This window comes from Equus asinus, chromosome 8, assembly GCF_041296235.1.
Source record: "Equus asinus isolate D_3611 breed Donkey chromosome 8, EquAss-T2T_v2, whole genome shotgun sequence".
Classification (NCBI taxonomy): Eukaryota; Metazoa; Chordata; class Mammalia; order Perissodactyla; family Equidae; genus Equus; species Equus asinus.
This window is the reverse complement of record NC_091797.1, coordinates 86,844,229-86,861,383: the sequence shown is the minus strand read 5'-3', so window position 1 is coordinate 86,861,383 and position 17,155 is coordinate 86,844,229. Positions and strand designations below refer to the sequence as shown.

The 17,155-nt window shown below is 40.8% G+C and overlaps 1 protein-coding gene across 6 annotated transcripts in view; it reads left to right on the top strand.

Annotated features, from left to right (window-relative positions):
• CORO1C (coronin 1C) overlaps positions 1-17,155 on the top strand; it is a 72,850-nt gene that overhangs the window by 35,238 nt on the left and 20,457 nt on the right. For all 6 annotated transcript variants that reach the window (XM_044775727.2, XM_044775725.2, XM_070516230.1 and 3 more), the window contains one exon: positions 10,101-10,223. In XM_044775727.2, the coding sequence (XP_044631662.1) occupies positions 10,101-10,223 (123 nt within the window). The remainder of the gene's footprint in view (positions 1-10,100; positions 10,224-17,155) is intronic.

The following is a 17,155-nucleotide window of genomic DNA, read 5'->3' as shown; positions in this document are numbered from 1 at the left end:
GGGGTGGGGGCCTTTTAGGCCCTGGTCCCTGAGGTGGTGTAACCAGTCTGGATAGTAAGCACAGATTATACCAATGGATTGTAAGGCGGCTGGATAATAAGAAGGCTGCAGACTAGAAGCTGGAAAAGTACTGGGAAGCTGCGCGTGCTGGACTAGACCAGGGAGACAGACGGCGTAGAAAGCCGCCCCAACCCAGCGCCCTGAAACGGTTTGGCTGAGACGATTGGACTTCAGAGCGTAAACTGGAAACCAGAGTGTAAACTCAGACTTCCTTGAGCCTCTTAAGAGGGAGCATTTGATGTGACTGATAAAATTAATGTGTGTCACTTTTTAACACCGTGGGAGTTTATTGCCTTTGTGAAAGCATGTTAGTTGTGAGAAAGAGTCAGCCTGCTGGGTAGAGTGTTGTGTGGCTCTAACAAAATGTTCCTTATTTTTTTTTAATTGAGGTCTTAATAGTTGATAACATTGTGAAATTTCAGTTGTGTGTTATTTGTCAGCATATGTATGTGTCCCTTCACCCCTGTGCCTACCCCCCACCCCCCTTCCCCCTGGTAACCATAATCTGTTCTCTTTGTCCATCTATTTGTTTATCTTCCACATATGAGTAAAATCATCTGATGTTTCTTTCTCTGTCTGGCTTATTTTGTTTAATATCATACCTTCAGGGTCCATCCACGTTGTTGCAAATGGGAGGATTTTGTCTTTCTTTATGGCCGAGTAGTATTCCATTGTATATATACACCACATCTTCTTTGTCCAGTCATTGGTCCATGAGCACTTGGGTTTCTTTCACGTCTTGGCTGATGTGAATAGTGCTGCAGTGAACATAGGGGTGCATAAGTCTCCTTGAACTGTTGATTTCAAGTTCTTTGGTTAAATACCCAGTAGTGGAATAGCTGGGTTGTATGGTATTTGGATTTTTAATTTTTTGAGAACTCTTTATACTGTTTTCCATAGTGGCTGCACCAGTTTGCATTCTCACCAGCAGCGTATGAGAGTTCCCTTTGCTCCACACCCTCTCCAACACAAAATGTTACATTTTGAAGGAACCAATAACTATTAGATTGATCCTCCTTAGCACCAGTTTGGTAGCATCTTCAACCTAATATTGAGCCAGCTAGTGTGTGGATCAAAAACAATTATCATGTGAAGAGTCAATCTTACATTAAGAAATAGTCATTCTGAATGATCTTTTATATAATGTATAGGGCATATTGGAAGCATCCCAGTGTTGAATTTTGAGTGTTTGGGAGGGTGAAAATGTCTGTGGGTACATCTGTAATACACTGTTAGGTCCTTTAAAAACACATCTCAGAGTGGAACTCCTTTATAGACACATATCTATGAGAAGATTTCTGTACGTATTTGTCGGTATGTGTTTAGAATTTTTTGACTGCACGGTACTGCCCTTGGCACGTGGAATGAGTGCACTTCTTAAGTATGGATTCCTTTTTGAGAAGAAGTGCAAGAAATAAATAAGATACACTGTTGGATGTAGGTGGAAGCAGGTGTGTTTTCGCATTGAAATTGACGGGAAATACTTTCACAATTAGAAATATCATTTCATAAGAGTTATGCTGAATTTTGTATGCCTAAGGAGGAATGTTTTTGCAAAGTTATTAAAAGTACGAACGTTCCTTCTTAGAGCAGTTAGATAAAGTTCTGTGTTTACTGATGCTTAAATTTTGATTTTCGGCCCGCTGCCCCCATGCCTGTTGGAGCAAAGTGTTGCCTAACTCGGGGGGTTTCATCGAAGCGGCAGTCTCCAGGAGCTCTGCAGAGTCTTTGGGCGGCTTGGAGATTTTTGAGGACCTTCCCTAAACACAGTGCAAATGATAGAGCTCGTGTCTAGGTGGTTTTCTGCCACCCTGAGGGGTTGCTGGCTGGAACATGTCAAAGCCGTCAGCCTCAGCTTGGGCCAGCCACACGGAAATTGTGCTGTCACACCTCTCCCTTGTGCCAGCTGTGCACACACTTGGGAGGCTGCGTTTTCCCTGGGGCTCATGTTGCTGGGCCCCAGGCGGGCCACTGGATCTTCTAGATAATAGTCGGTAAGCCAGTGCCCTGACCTATTTAACTAATTGTCCCACAAGTTTATGAACTGGGCTCTGGGCCTGAGCCTTTGGGAATCTTGGTTTTGGTCGTTTTTGCCACTTGAGTTGACTTGCTGGTAATTCCCACACTTGGAGTTTTAGCTGGAGAGGTACAATGAAAGCTCTCCTGTGGCGTGTGATTGGCACTCGTAAGTAATGAATAAATTTAAAAAATTATTTAAAGCAGAGAGTTTAAATGGCTAACATACTGTTCTCAGCTAAGTTTTTTCAATTCCATGCTAGAAAAGTAGCAATATTTTAGATGATGCAACTGAGGTGACACATCCTTCATGAAACGGTGGACTGATTTGTTAGTAAATGGAATTATTCTACAGATAATCCTTGGAAAATTGATGCATGGTTCTTGTCACCATTGAGTCAGAAAAGACACTAAAAGCTGGTGTTAAATTCCTGGAAACCTTCTTTCCAGCCTCAGCATTCGTTTGCACTTGCTGCTTAGAGGTGCAGGTGAGCCTCCCTGTCAGCACGACTCGCAGAGAGCGTCTGAGTGGTCCTTCCCAGCTGAGCGAGTTAGACACAGATTCCTGGGATCAGTCACTGGATGATAAATGAGGGTGTGTCGCGGGGATGAGTGAGAAATGCGTTCTCATTAGATCCTCCTGCAAAATGTCTTTCAGGAATCGTGTGTCCTCATCTTTACCATATAAGGCCGTTATTGTATGGTTTCCTTCAGTTCCGTGTACTTGAGCTCTCAGCAGTTGATAATTGCCCAGTCTCCCCTTTAATCTTTAATGAGTATACTATTTAATATACTCATTGGGTGGAATATTTTGTTTTCGTTTCTTGTGATTTGGTTTTGTTATGGCTAAGAAGACATTCGGAGGTATAAGCCCTTGAAATCCAGCTAGCTGATACTTGACTGCTTGTTGTGGGCACCCTGTTATGTGAAACAATCAGTGCACGTTTAAAATGCCCGTTTTTCTCACTTTCTTCTCCTTTGTGTTCCTTTATCACTATCAAGTTTAGTCGATGCCCATTCTGTTGTGCTGCAGTACGGGGCTCCTTCCGCTGCTGTGTTTGTTGTAAGGATTTATGATGACGTTACAGCCAGAGGAAGCAGCTGTTTGTGGGGTATCGTTTTTTATTAACTCAGTGTTTCTGATGACCAGCTGCCAATAATTTCAACATTACTTCTGTGCCTTTTTCACAACCGTATGGCATAGTGAAAATTTTCTTTCCCTATCAAAATGTAGTGTGAATGGTCAGTGATTTTTAGATCTCTGCTTCTTGACTTTCTCTGTGCCTCTGTTTCTTTAGTTAGAAAATGGGGATAATAAAGTTGCTATGTCATAAAAGTAGCTGTGAGAATGAAAGATAGAAAGGTCTTCATGCAGTTCCTAGCACTCAAACTATTTTTTTTTTTTCTTTGAGGAAGGTTAGCCCTGAGCTAACTGCTGCCAACCCTCCTCTTTTCGCTGAGGAAGACTGGCCCTGAGCTAACATCGTGCCCATCTTCCTCTGCTTTATACGTGGGATGCCTGCCACAGCATGGCGTGCCACGCGGTGCCATGTCCGCACCTGGGATCCGAACCTGCGAACCCCGGGCCGCCGAAGTGGAATGTGCACACTTAACCGCTGTGCCGCCAGGCCAGCCCCTCAAACTATTATTAATTACTTGTTTTTGATAGAAAGGGGGGAATAGGTGGCAGTTGCTTTTTAAATGACATTTAAGTTCCTATGAAAGTGTTAGACTCTTGAGTAGTTTTATGCTGTAGACTTATCGGACTGAGTTGAGAATGGCAGAAATGCTTATTACTATTCTCAAATATCTTACTTGACTGAAGAATACTGGTGAATAGCTATTTTAACCAGAGTTGCATAATTTTAACCTAAAAAAAAAGTCACTTAGTAAGCTTCTCAGTATAATTAAGAACAGCTAGTGTCGGTCCTTCCAGATTCCCCTCAAACTTGCCTTCTATCTGAGCAGAAGCTCTTTTTAGCTCAGATTGGAAGAAATGATTTGGTGTCCTGGGAAGCTGAGAGTTCAGTGACTGTCCTTGGCCCTCATGGCTGCCACATGTGGTTTGCTGGGAAGAATCTAAGAATGCATACTCTGAGATTAAATAAAACAATTCAGATAGAAAAACTGTTTTCCTTGGGAGTAAAGATTTTTTTAAATGTAAAGTTAATTAACAATACATTGGTGTATTTCTCGACTTTGTTATATTTTAATTATTTTTTCTACTAGGAAACAAATCAAACGAAATAATAGGACACTCATGTACTCACCCACAAGATTAAACAGATGTTAATATTTTGCTGTTTGTTTCATGCCTCCCTTTTCGAAAAACAATAAAGCGTAACAGGTGTAGCTGAATGCCATTCCGTTTCCTCCTTTTCTCCTTCCCCACAGGTAATCCTTTCCTTCAAGTTGGTATGTGTCATCATTGTGTGCTTTTATTATATGTGTCTGTGTCTATAACGTAGATGATTGTTTTGTGTTAAACTTTCATTCCAACAGCAAAGAACAGTTAAATTGTTTCTGCTTTTTTCACACTTCCCAACAGTGCTGCAGTTAATATCCTCATGCAAAAAGTAAGCGTTTCTCTCCTGCAGTCCACCTAGAAGTGAGCATCTTCCCCTCCAGCTGTTTCCAAATTGCTCTCGAAAGGAATTGTAGCAGGATAGTCTTCTGTGAGCAGTTTTCTGATTTCCTCTTTCTTGACATCCTTGCCAGCACTTGTATTTAGACTTCTGAATTTTTGCCAGTTTTAATAGGTGTAAAATCTCACCTTACTGTTTTAATTTGCAGTTCTCTGATTACCATTGAGATGGGGTATCTTTTCATATATCTCCTGGCTTTTCAGGTTTCCTTCTCTGAATTTCCTGCTTGTGTCCTTTGCCCATTGTTCTGTTGGGTTGTGTGTTCACTTTGTCAGGAGCGTATGTTGCATATATATCTTCTCCCAGGGTGAAGGTGTCTTTTCACTTTGCTCATGTTTTTGGAGAACAACTCGCACTGCTGAATTTGGTTTACTGTTTTTCTGGAGGGGAGTTTGCATTGATATTTATGTCACATAGTCTTAAACTTCCTTATGCTGTCCTTTGTACGCTGTCTTATTACTGCACGTTCCTCACATAATGAGTTCAGTGGCACTCCTCTTTTTTCTGTTCTCTGGGAAGGTTTGTTTGAGATGATCTCTTCCATGAATGTTTGATAAAACTCACCTGTAAAACCATCGGGGGCCTAGTAATTTTGGGTATTTAGTGCTTGATTGATTTATGGAGGGTGTGTGTGTGGAGTTATACTGCTGTTTCTTTTATGGTTATGGGTCTTTTCTATTTATTGAAAAAGTTTTGATAAGTTATATTTTTTCTGGGAGATTGCCTGTTTCATCTAGAGTTTTCAAAATTATTCCTAGTGTTTTCATATTATGTAAATTTCTACCATATTTGTAAATGATGTGTCTTAAATTCTTGGTACTTATGGCTTCTCTCTTTTCCTAATCTGTCCACTGTTGTTGATTCAGTTTGTTATTTATTTTCTTTCTCGATAATTTCTTCTCTTACAATTTTACGCTCTTTGGGTGTACTCTTTTATTTTCTAACTTCTCAAGTTAGATGCTTGGCTCGTTAATTTTCAGTCTTGTCTCGTATATCCATTTAAGGCTATAAATTTTTCACTAAGATCTATTTTAGCTGTATCCCACAAGTTTTTATATGTCATGTATTTATTGATCAGCTTTAACTTTTTTCTGTTGGCCATTATGATTTTCTATATGAATTATTTAGTAAACTTAAATTTTTTCAGATGCATTGGAGGGTTTTGGTTTATATTTTTCTATTAATTGTGTTTCATTGTCCTCTGAACCTGCTCTATGAGATACTGATTCTCTAGTATTTTTTGAGATTTGCTTTGTGGTATCCTTGTTGCTCATTTAAAGAAATAAATATTTAATGTGTGCTTGAAAAAAAATATTTATTTTAAAATGTTAGCTACAAGGCTGAGTAGATCCAGTGGGTGAAGTTGTTACTTCTGTTGAAGTCTTCTATATTCATGCTCATCTTTATCTGTTAGCTTGGTTTCTTAAATCTTTGTTAAAATCTCTTAAGATTACGGCTTTGTTATTTTCTCCTTAGAGTTCTGTCCACTTTTGCTTTCAGTGTTTTGAAGCTGTGTAGTTAAGAAGTTCATGGTGCCGGTGCCTTCCTGGTGAATTGTTTCCTTCAGCATCATGTAGTGACGTTGGTCTTACGTAACGCCTCGCTCCACCCTACAGTGTGTCTGTTTTAGTATAGCTACCGGCATAGATTTTTATACCCCCTCCCCTCCTTTAGTTGCCTTTTGTTACCATTATTTTTTAAATGTGTCTAGTGGCTAATCTAATCTGAGACACTGTCCTTTAGCTGGTGGGTTTAAGCCATTGTATTTACCACAATTCATGATTTCTAGTTGGTTTTATTTTTACTATCTTACTTTGTGCTTTCTGGTTTGCATACTTTTTTTCTTGCCTTTTTTTCTTTTTATTTCCCCTTTGTATTGGATCGAAGGAGTTTTTTTAATTCCACCACCCTTCTTCCCATTCCACACACTTTTTGGAAATTATACATTGTCTTTCCTTTTAGTGTTTACCCGTAATTTTAGAATGCTTACGTGACTTAAAGTCTGAAGCTAGTCGGTTTTCCTGCCTTTCTCTAGAGAAGAGCCCTGAAACCTGTGAACTCTGATCGTATCTGGCTCACGTTATTGTTGTCTGGTGTTTTAGCTCTGCCTTGTGTTACTTGTACTCCAGCCAGTCATCATTCCCGCTGTGTTAGACAGTCAGTGCCTGGTGACGTTGACCACATTACCAGGTTTTTTGCTCACTGTTGTTTTGGTATCCCAATTCTTTCTTCTAGTCCATTTTCTTTTCCTAAAGTAAGTTCTTGAACTTAATTCTTTGAAATTAATTTTCAAATTCTTTGAGATAAGTCCAAGAATTTAATTTTTTGAATATGACTCTATAAATGGTAAATTCTACATCTCTTTTTGTTTAAAATGTCTTTTATGTGTTTGGGTTATTTTGGTTATCACTTTTGAATGATAGTTCATCTGGATATTGTTGTTTTTCTTAGTGTTTGAGATATTTTCCCATGTCTTTGTTTCTGTAATTACTTTTGAGAAGTTGGTCCACAGTCAGTCTAATTATAATGTCTCTCTCTGTAGGTAATGTCTTTTCTCTATAGTTGTTTTTGAGATTTTTTGTTTTAGGTGTTCTAAATTGCACTAGGATGTGAGTAGATACAGATAGATTTTTACTTATACTGCTTGAGACTTGTGCCTTTTGAATCTGAAGACTTATGCTTTTAATTGAACCTGGAAAATTCTCAGCCATTCTCTCTTCCTGGAGAAGTCTCTCTTCAAGAGAAGTTTTTGCTTCTCTTCCACTCTATTCTCTCCTTCTGGAATGTCTACTTAAATATGTGTCAGACCTCATCCTGGCCTTCCTTTCCCAGAATGTTTTAAATTATGAAATATCACACATTCAAAAGAGTAACTAGGCCTGTAATTTAAATAATAATACGTAGTATTACATAATATACCTTCATATGTAATATAATAATATCATAAAATGAACACCTGTGAGTCTGCCAGCAGCCGCTTGAGCAGCAGAACGACACCTGGGGTGGTAGTAGTTCCAGGGGTGGGGTGCTCACTAGTTTTTGTGAGTGCACAATGCGGGAGTTAGTGGCCGCACCTGGCTGAGTGCCTAGCAGCAGTTCCTTCATACGGAAAGGTGTGATCAGGGGTGTGGTAGAGGGGGTTCCAGCGCTTAAGTTTGGGGTAACATTTATTGAGCACTTCCAGTGCAGGGCTAGAACCAAATGCTTTATACCTTGATTGTCCCAGCTTGTCCTCACATCGGCTCTGCAGGAATGGACTATACTGTTTTCGTGTTTTACAGATGAGGAATGAGGTTGAGAGGTGAGGGAATTTGGCCAGGGCTCAGGGCTAGGAAATGACAGAGCCACCACTGCAACCCAGGCAGTTTGGTGCTTTGCTGCCTGTAAATGACCCTGTGGCTTCTGTTTGTAACACCCAGATTCTGTATAATATTCTGTTTGTTAGTTAACATTTTCTTTTATGAATTCCTTTTTTGGTGATGTGGTTCAGGAGATCCAAACAGGGTTTAATTAGTTTTGCAAGGGAAGGGGAGAGCGTGTGGAAAAAACTTAGGCCTTGGGTCTGTAGACAGGGCCATCTTCACAGCTCCGTTTAGGACCCACCTTTCTTAGCAAAAAACCTCCCCAAAGACTGTGACCCCCGCAAACGCTGTTGAATGCCCTTCTCCTGTGTTCCTGCTGCCCCTGGGCCTGTCCTGGTGGAGCACGTCTCATACTGCACTGGCAGTTTAAGTGTCTTTTGTCCTCGCATTGGACTAGATGCTCAGCCAGGATGGGGCTACCCTGTTCATTTCTGTATCTCCAACACTCAGCACGTTGTCTGGCCCATAAAAGTTCACAAATGACACATAGTCGTAATTCTTTTTTTTTTTTCTTTTCCTGAGGAAGATTTGCCCGTAGCTAACATCTGTGCCAGTCTTCCTCTGTTTTTTAGTAACTGAGCCACCAGCACAGCAGTGTAAGTCCACACTGGGCAACCAAAGTGGAGTGTGCTGAACTTAACCACCATGCCACCAGGGCTGGCCCACATATTTGTAATTCTTAATGATGGAGTAAATTAATATTTTATGCCAGAAGCACTAATAAGTGACACTCGTTTTTAATTGTTTACTATATTTCAGGTACTATAATTAGATTTTTTACTTACCTTATAGAGATAATTGTAATACTAAATTATGACTTAGCTGAAAACGTTCTCTCATTTACTCCTCACGGTAATCCTGGGAGATGAGTAGCATTGTTACCCATTTTGCAGATGAGAGCTGAAGTTGAGAGAGATGATGTGACGTGCCTGTGGTTACATGCTGTTTAAGCAGTGGGGACTGGATTTGAACCCCTATCTGTCAGACTCTGGATTCCATGGTCTTTGTACTTTAGCATACTGCTTCTCTGGAGATTTCCGTGATCAAATCAAAGTGGAGAGATCGTAGAATTTACTGAGCTTGAAAATTTTCCAAGAAGCCAGCCCCAGTGTTGTGACGACTTGCCATAACAGGGGGAAAACAGCAGAAAACGGGTTGGGTTTTACACTGCAGGATTCCTTTTGTATACCTGCCTTTAGAGCATGAAACCCTCAGTGTGAACTGACGCTAACTTGTTTAAAAAAGGAAGTCACTTTTGCACAGCTGTTGTTACAACAGCATGTGTCTTGGTTAACATAAAATTGGTCTGATAAGCCAGATTGGCTTGTTAGATTCAAAGGTGTAACACAGGCAAATTGTGATGACTACTTAGAATCAGCGTTAAAAATGGTGTTCTTAGTGAGATGTGGAACTGGACAGTGGATGAGGTCCAAGTTGGTATTAGATTGGCGTTTCTGGTCATTGAAGACAGCGGAGAGAGAGACATTAAAGTGCGTGTGTCCTTCAGCCCCTCAGCAGTAGCTAAAGCTTTTCTTTTCATAATCTTAACTTTGCTTGCTCACAGTGCCTTTCATTTCCAGAACTGTTAATTTGTATAATCAAGGATTATTGTATTAAAAGCTATATTTTACATTTTGAATAATACCAAGGTTTTTTGATTTTCCTTTTTTCTTTCTACAGTAAAAAGACCTATAATTTATAATTTGACTATCGTAGAATTGTATGTTGTAAGAAGACTTTTGTTTTCTCTTTCGCTATGTCTATTAATGCAGTCGAGTAAATGAAATCTTTGTGGTTTTAGAAATTTGGATCCTTCCAGTTTGGTGGAGTGTTCTTGGTAGTAGCTACTCCTAGAAATGCAAGTTGACAGTGCTTAACCAGCTGACATTGGCTGGTGTGAGTGTTGTATGTAGACGGTTGAGGGTTTGGGCTGGAGGTAATAAAGGAGACATGGGTCTCAGAAAACACACCAACTCTGTGGCGTTACCTAATAGGTTCGTTTTCTTTCTTCTTTCAGACTGGACGAATTGACAAATCCTACCCTACAGTATGTGGCCACACAGGACCCGTGCTCGACATCGACTGGTGCCCACATAACGATCAGGTCATTGCCAGCGGTTCAGAGGACTGCACGGTTATGGTAAGCTCCTGGGGTGTGGCGTGCACACGGCCGGGGAGACTCACCTGCTGCTCCCAAAGCCTGTGTGTGTGTCGAGGCTTGAAGAGCAGAAAATCAGAGCAGTGTTGATTGTCCACTGGCTTAGATGAGGATTTAGCCACGTTCAAGTTTAACTGCAGATAAGCCTTCTACAAGCCCTTACGTCAAGAGGTTGTACTGTATTGTCTTTTCTCTTCTTTTGTATGTGTGTGTACGTGCTTATTGACAGTAAACACATCTGCTCTTTCCAGTAATTCTGTGAATTCCATTGGACCACATGATGACCCCTCCCTCTTCCAAAAAAGGAGAGAAAAAGTTTCTAGCGTGAATTGTATATTACTGTGAAATAAGATGCCAGAGGTTATACAGATGAAATGGGATATGTAACAGATAAGGGGAGGTAGGGAAGAGTTTTTCAAGTGCTTATTTCCAAGCTAACGTCAGAAGGTATGTTCTGTCTAGTGGACCCTGGTTAACAAAGTCCTTTTTAAGTAGAGGAAGATGGGCACAGATGTTAGCTCAGGGCCAGTCTTCCTCAGCAGGTAGAGGAGGCTTGGCAGCAGATGTTAGCTCAGGGCTAATATTCCTCAAAAAAATGAAAGAAAGTCCTTTTTATGCAGACATATAAACAAACAGCTTGAAAGATAAAGTAAGTTCTTTACATTCCCTCATTTAGATTCCGAAAGTAGGTTTTATCTGAAGCCAAGGTTTGGGATACTTTTTAATGTAAAGCTGCTTGTTCTTTTTTTTTTTTTAAGATTGGCACCTGAACTAACATCTGTTGCCAATCTTGCTTTTTCCTTCTTCTTCTCCTCCCCAAAGCCCCCCAGTACCTAGTTGTCTATTCTGGTTGTGAGTGCCTCTGGTTGTGCTACGTGGATGCCTCCTCAGCGTGGCCTGATAAGTGGTGCCATGTTCGCACCCAGGATCCGAACTGGTGGAGTGCCGGGCCGCCAAAGCTCTGTGCGCGAACTTGACCACTTGGCCACGGGGCCGGCCCCTAAAGCTGCTTGTTCTTCATTATGTTCTTCTTCGCCTTAAACTGTAATTATTGGTTTGGATCAATTTTTAATCCTAGCCCAAGATGTGTGGAGAGGTTAGGTGTCAGCAGAGACAGGGAGCACTGGATCAGGGAAGGGGGGCCCTGATTAAGTGCAAGAGGTGTCTCCACGCTGGTTGGGCAGCTAGGAGAACCACACCGCTTCTGTTTCCCTCTTCATTTTCTGTGGACTGAACCAGGCTTAGAAACATTGTTTGGAAAGCTTTATTGGTTAACATTATTTTACAAGAACACAAATTAATTCCTGAACCGTGTCATTTAAACATTTACCCATTTTTCCTCGTGGACTTTTGGCTGAGGATAACTCCTCCTGTGATCTCATAATTTTGGCAGCCAAAGCATATTAAAGAAATATGCTGCTGTTAAAAGGAATTGTCCCATTTAATGTGCCTTGCTAAATTGATCGTTTTAATTGCTGCAGACACATTTTGCTAAGAGAAGGGAACAGTATTTAGACCTGATGCCAGAGTTTTACACTGAGAGTCTTAGCCTCTGTTGAGGAAGCAGCTTCGGTCCTTCGCTCCCTCTCCAGCATCATTGGTCATGTTGCCTTTGGAAACATTTCTTTTTGAATTATAAGACACACTAAACAAACAGTTAAATGAATTCAGTTAAGTGAAAAAAGTGAATTAAGTGAGTTAAATGATTTATTACAAAGTGAACACCCTGTAACCGCCACCCAGCTCTAGAAACAGAACTTTCCCAGACTTCTCAGACTCCTCCCTGTGCCCCAGCCCAGTCGCAAGCCCTCCTGCGCTCTCAAAGGAGCCACCGTCCGCGTTTTCTAATCCTCCCTTCTTTGCCTGTCTCGATGGTTTTAATCACTCAGGTGTGCATCTCTGGACACTATAGCTTAGTCTGGCCAGTTTTAAAAACTTGATATGTCCTTTTTTTTTTTCTGGGAAAGATTTGCTCTGAGCTAACATCTGTTGCCAATCTTCCTCTCTCTCTTTTCTTTCTTTCTCCCCAAAGCCCCAGTACATAGTTGTACATTCTAGTTGTAGGTCCTTGTGGTTCTGTGTGAGCTGCTGCCACGGCATGGCTACTGACAGACGAGGGGTGTGGTTCCACGCCTGGGAACCGAACCCAGGCCGCTGAAGCGGAGTGCACCAAACGTGAATCACTAGGCCATCAGGGCTGGTTCTTGATATGTCTTTTAAGTCTTTCTTAATCTGTAGGTTCCTCCTACATCCTTTTCTTGTCCTTAACAGTGTATTTGTTGAAGAAGCCTGACCTTCGACCTGTGTCTTTCAGGCCTAGATTTTGCTGATTGCACCCTCGTGGTGCAGTTCAGCATGCTCCTCTGTCCTCTGAATTCCCTGCAGGTTGGCAGCTGGATCCTGAAGTGTGATGGGATTCAGGTTCAACCCCTTGGCAAGATCATATATAGTTAGTGTTCAGTTCTTCCGCCAGGAGGCACCTGGTGTCAAGATGTCTGGTTTTTGTTCTTTTTTGATTTGTGCAGCTACTGCTGCTCAGGGCCTAGAACCAGGATTTTCTTAGGGGTCACAAATGGTGATATTAAATTCTATTATTTCGTTTTCAGTTTTTAGCTGGTAAAATTTTATAAGATGATGCTCCCTCTTCTCTATTGTTTAGTTACCCAGTGGTGAGTTCGTATATGAAACAGGATAAATGCTTGATTGTTTTCCTTTTATTTACCCAGTTTTCAAAATAATGAATTTGTTCTCTGTCTTCCTCAGAAGGTGACCAATTAGGGTTGTCTTTTTCTTCCCTTTCATTTTGTTTTAAATCACAGATTTGAACGTATTTCATGGGGTTTGATCATTCTGATTCTTGTCTCAGAGCTCAGGTCGGCTAGTCTTTGCCAGCAGGAATCTCTTCATGTTTCCCGAGTCCTTTGGACATGACCTTGGTGTCTTTGATAGCTTCCTTGCTGTCTGGTCTCTTAAGCTGTTCTAGGATCCTCCTGGACATCTCTTGACCACACTTTGGATCAGCCATTTCTCTCAGAAGCTCTGTCGTCGTTTTTCTAATGGAAAATGGAATTGCTAGATCACAGTCTGGGTGCTAGAAATGCTCATTGTCACCATGGTGATCACTGTTTTTATCTTCGAAGTAAATGGGGCTAGAATATACATATGTATTTAAAGATATACCTTGTGACTTCATCTTAATATTTCCAGTTCAAATTCAGGACCATAAAGTTTTAACCTAACCTCGTTAATATTATGTTTCTATCTCCTTTCTCCCACACTGAGAATCCTGGTTCTTAAGGACTCAGTGGGTGAATCAGAATATCCGGATGTGTCTCATTTGCTTTTTCACAGTATACATACAGTAGTTTCAGAGTAAAAATACTAGTATCACGACCAACTGTGATTACTGAAAATTTTTTAAAAAACCAACTTTTTAATCTATGCTATCTCTGTTCTCCCTCTGTTTAAAAATCGATAAACTCTATATTTTCAAGGTCCCATAGCCATTACATTTAACAGCCTCTCGTATCTTAGTTTCCCATCAGTCCTCATGCTGGTCTCTCTCTAGTCATTTGGATCATCTGAAGTTTCTTCTCTGGTAGATTCTAGACCCCAGGACTCTAGAAACCAACCCGAGAGGGCTCCCTTCTGGGACAGCCCCCATACTGCGGAGAGATTCCAAGGAACAGGCTCATGGAAAATATTCTCTAAGCTCTTCTATATCAGTAATAGCCTGTCTGTGACCTTGATACTTGAAGATGAGTTTTTCTGGATAGAAAATCCTTCACTTTCAGTTTTTCCTCAAGTATCTAAACATATTATTCCATTTTCTTTGGACATAAAGTGTTGCTGTCAAAAAAATCAGATGATAATCTAATTTTCTTCCTTTATAAATCCTATATTCTTTCTGCCTAGATATTCGTAAGATTTTTTTCTTAAAATACAGTGATTTTCCTAGAATATTGTTCATTATCCTGAGTTGGTGTTCCTGGGTTCACTGTGTACTCCTTGAATATATAGTTGCGAGTTTTCTTTTTAGGAAAGTTTTCTCGAATTACGGTTTCTAGCGTTTGTTCTGTTTCCTTGCTTTGCTCTCTTCTTCAGGGACTCCTGTCATCTGTGTGCTTCATCTTCTTGACCTGTCTTCAGTATTTGTCAGTTTCTCTAAGCTTTTTTCCCTGTCCATTTCTTTTAGACTGAAATCTGATTTTACCTTTCTTTCTTGGGGGGCATTATTTGCTGTGTTTATTTGATCTTAGGTTCTTTCTTGGTTAGTCTTCATTTCTAAAGAGCTTTTTCTTTTATTTCTAATTTTTAAAAAATTTCTGCAACCTTACTTTTGAACTTTTCAAGTTCTGATTTGTAATGTTTCCCATCTTGTATTGTCTTCTTAGTCTTTTATTTTAAAATATGTGTAGTTTTTATCTTTTTTTTGAGCATGTTTTCTTAGCGTTCTTGTATTGTCTCTAGGGATGTTATTCTGTGCCTTGTCCTCTTTTTTTTCTTACGGTGATTTTGGGGCCTTGATTTTTGTTTTCTCCTATTTGTATGTGAATTCAGTTTTCCCAAGCTTTGAGAAGGCGGCTTGGTTCACATAGCTGTTCCTACTCACAGGCTCCCCCTTCTGTCGTTTTCAGGTAGTGTCACAAACGTGCTGGCTGGCTTGCTCAGATTCCCAGGCCTGCTTTTATTTGGCCTTTCTCCTCCTTTTGCCCCTCTTATTTCTGTCCTGCTCAGATTTGAGTCCATTCCTTGGAATCTCTCCTCAGTGTGGGGCCTTCCCGGAAGGGAGCCCTCTCTGGTTGATTTCTAGAGTGTGGGGTCTTGATAGCTCTAGCCCCTTGATACCTTTTCATTTCAGGCCCTCTTGCTCACCTGCTATTGCAGAGGGCAGAACCCCTCCCACTTTCCGGACGGGTCCATATGACTTGCTGTTCTCAGTTCTGTGAGGCGACCCATTGCTGCTCCATTGTTCCACACAAAGGCCGATAATATGCAAGTCACGTGGCTGTTGGTGGCTTTCCTCCACCCACTTGCATTTGGGGGTTGTTACTTGGTTTTGTGTAAATATTATCCATGGGTTTTGTTTGTTTGTTTGTTTTTTAAAGATTGGCACCTGAGCTGCCAGTTATTTTATTTTATTTTCTGCTTTTTCTCCCCAAATCCCCCCAGTACATAGTTGTATATTTTAGTTGTGGCATGTGGGACGCCGCCTCAGCATGGCCCAGTGAGCAGTGCCAGGTCCACACCCGGGATCTGAACCAGCGACACCCTGGGCTGCCAAAGCGGAGTGCGCTAACTTAACCACTCGGCCATGGGGCCAGCCCCTGTTCATGGGTTTTTGATTTGTTACCTGCTTGCTCTGTGTTTTTGTGGAGGGACTTAGGAAGATCTCAAAACTATGCTGCCACTGACACCACCACCTTCCCAGAATCCTCTGACATTGCCCTTTAATTGGTATCGCCGTAGTGTGCATTTTGTAAGTGAAATAATGCTTTGGATAAATCCTCCTCCTGGTTTTTCGTTCTTTTTTTTAAGCCCTTAAGTACAGCACTGGTATATCATTCTCTTATTGTCCCCCAAATCATTAGTTATTATTGAGGTAATTACAAGAAGCTTTTGTAGTTTAGCAGTTGAAGTGAAATTGTACAGAAATATTTGGTCTCCTCCTGCGCCACCTGCTTCTTCATACCTCCTTTCCCACTGTGCTTTCCTGAAGGCAAAAGAACCCCATACAATAGGTCAGATGGTTTCAGACAGCACCAGTTTTTTGTTTTATTTTACTTTTTACAGAAAAACGCTGTTGTTTCCTAAGCCTAGGCTGTTAGTAGTAACCTATGAGCTACAAGTAGTAGAGAGCATAGCACGGCCTAATTCTAGTAGAGGAGGGATGCTGGGAAAGCGAGGGTGGGAGTTCTGAGTGCATGCGGGGCACTTAAATGCTCTCAGCCTCAGTTCCCTTACATGCAAAGCAATGATGATAATGATGCCAGTTGAGGGGGTCCAGGAAGATGTAAATATATGATGAGTTATTACTTTTTGCAGTGAGTTTTGATGTGTACCCTTAGTGGACTCAGTAAGAATATATCTTTAGCAAATATTTGGTAGGAAAAATAGAATGGAACCAGTTTATCAAATGAGCTGTAAAAGGGTTAAGTTAATTTGAAAAACTGCTTTTTCTATTTACAGTTTAATTCCATTAAGTCCTAAGCATTTAGGCATTGATTTGTTAGTTTTGCAAGAATTGATTCAGTGACAGTGATGTCACTTTGATTGCAGTTTTAGGAGGAGGAATGCCAGCTTGATGGTCCAGTCCTTCATCTTTTGGCTTCTTTAAGCAGCCTAAAAGTAAATGATATTGGCATAGTTTACCTTTAATGGCCTACTTTCTGAAGCAGTGTTTTATACCAGCAGAAAACAATTATATAAACCCTCTTCCTAGAAACTATTCTCTGTTCTTACGTTTTCCAGATTTGGGGTACTGAGAGTTCTTTTCTCCAGCAGTATCTTCTCATACGGAGCTTTAAAGACTGTTGGCTACTAAGTATTTTACTTGGGAAAATTTTAGCTCCAAGAAAATAATAGTGCTTTAAATAATACAAAGAGCGGCCAAGTTCAGTTCAGTGAACGATGTTGATTCAATGTTGTCCCTTATCTGCAGGGTGGTAATCTAACACAAATGCAAAAAATGGCTAATTCAAACAATGGGGTTGGGTACTTGTTTCTTCCAGAATCTGGGACGGGAAGGTCTTGCAGGCAGTGTCATCTTATTTGTCTCCAGCTAGATGTTCTGAATGGTCCCAAATGGCTAAATTTAAGTGGACACTTTTCCCTTCTCCCAAATCAGTCTTACACTCCTGTGGAAGTCAACAAAAATAAACTCCCTGGGGGCCGGCCCTGTGGCCGAGTGGTTA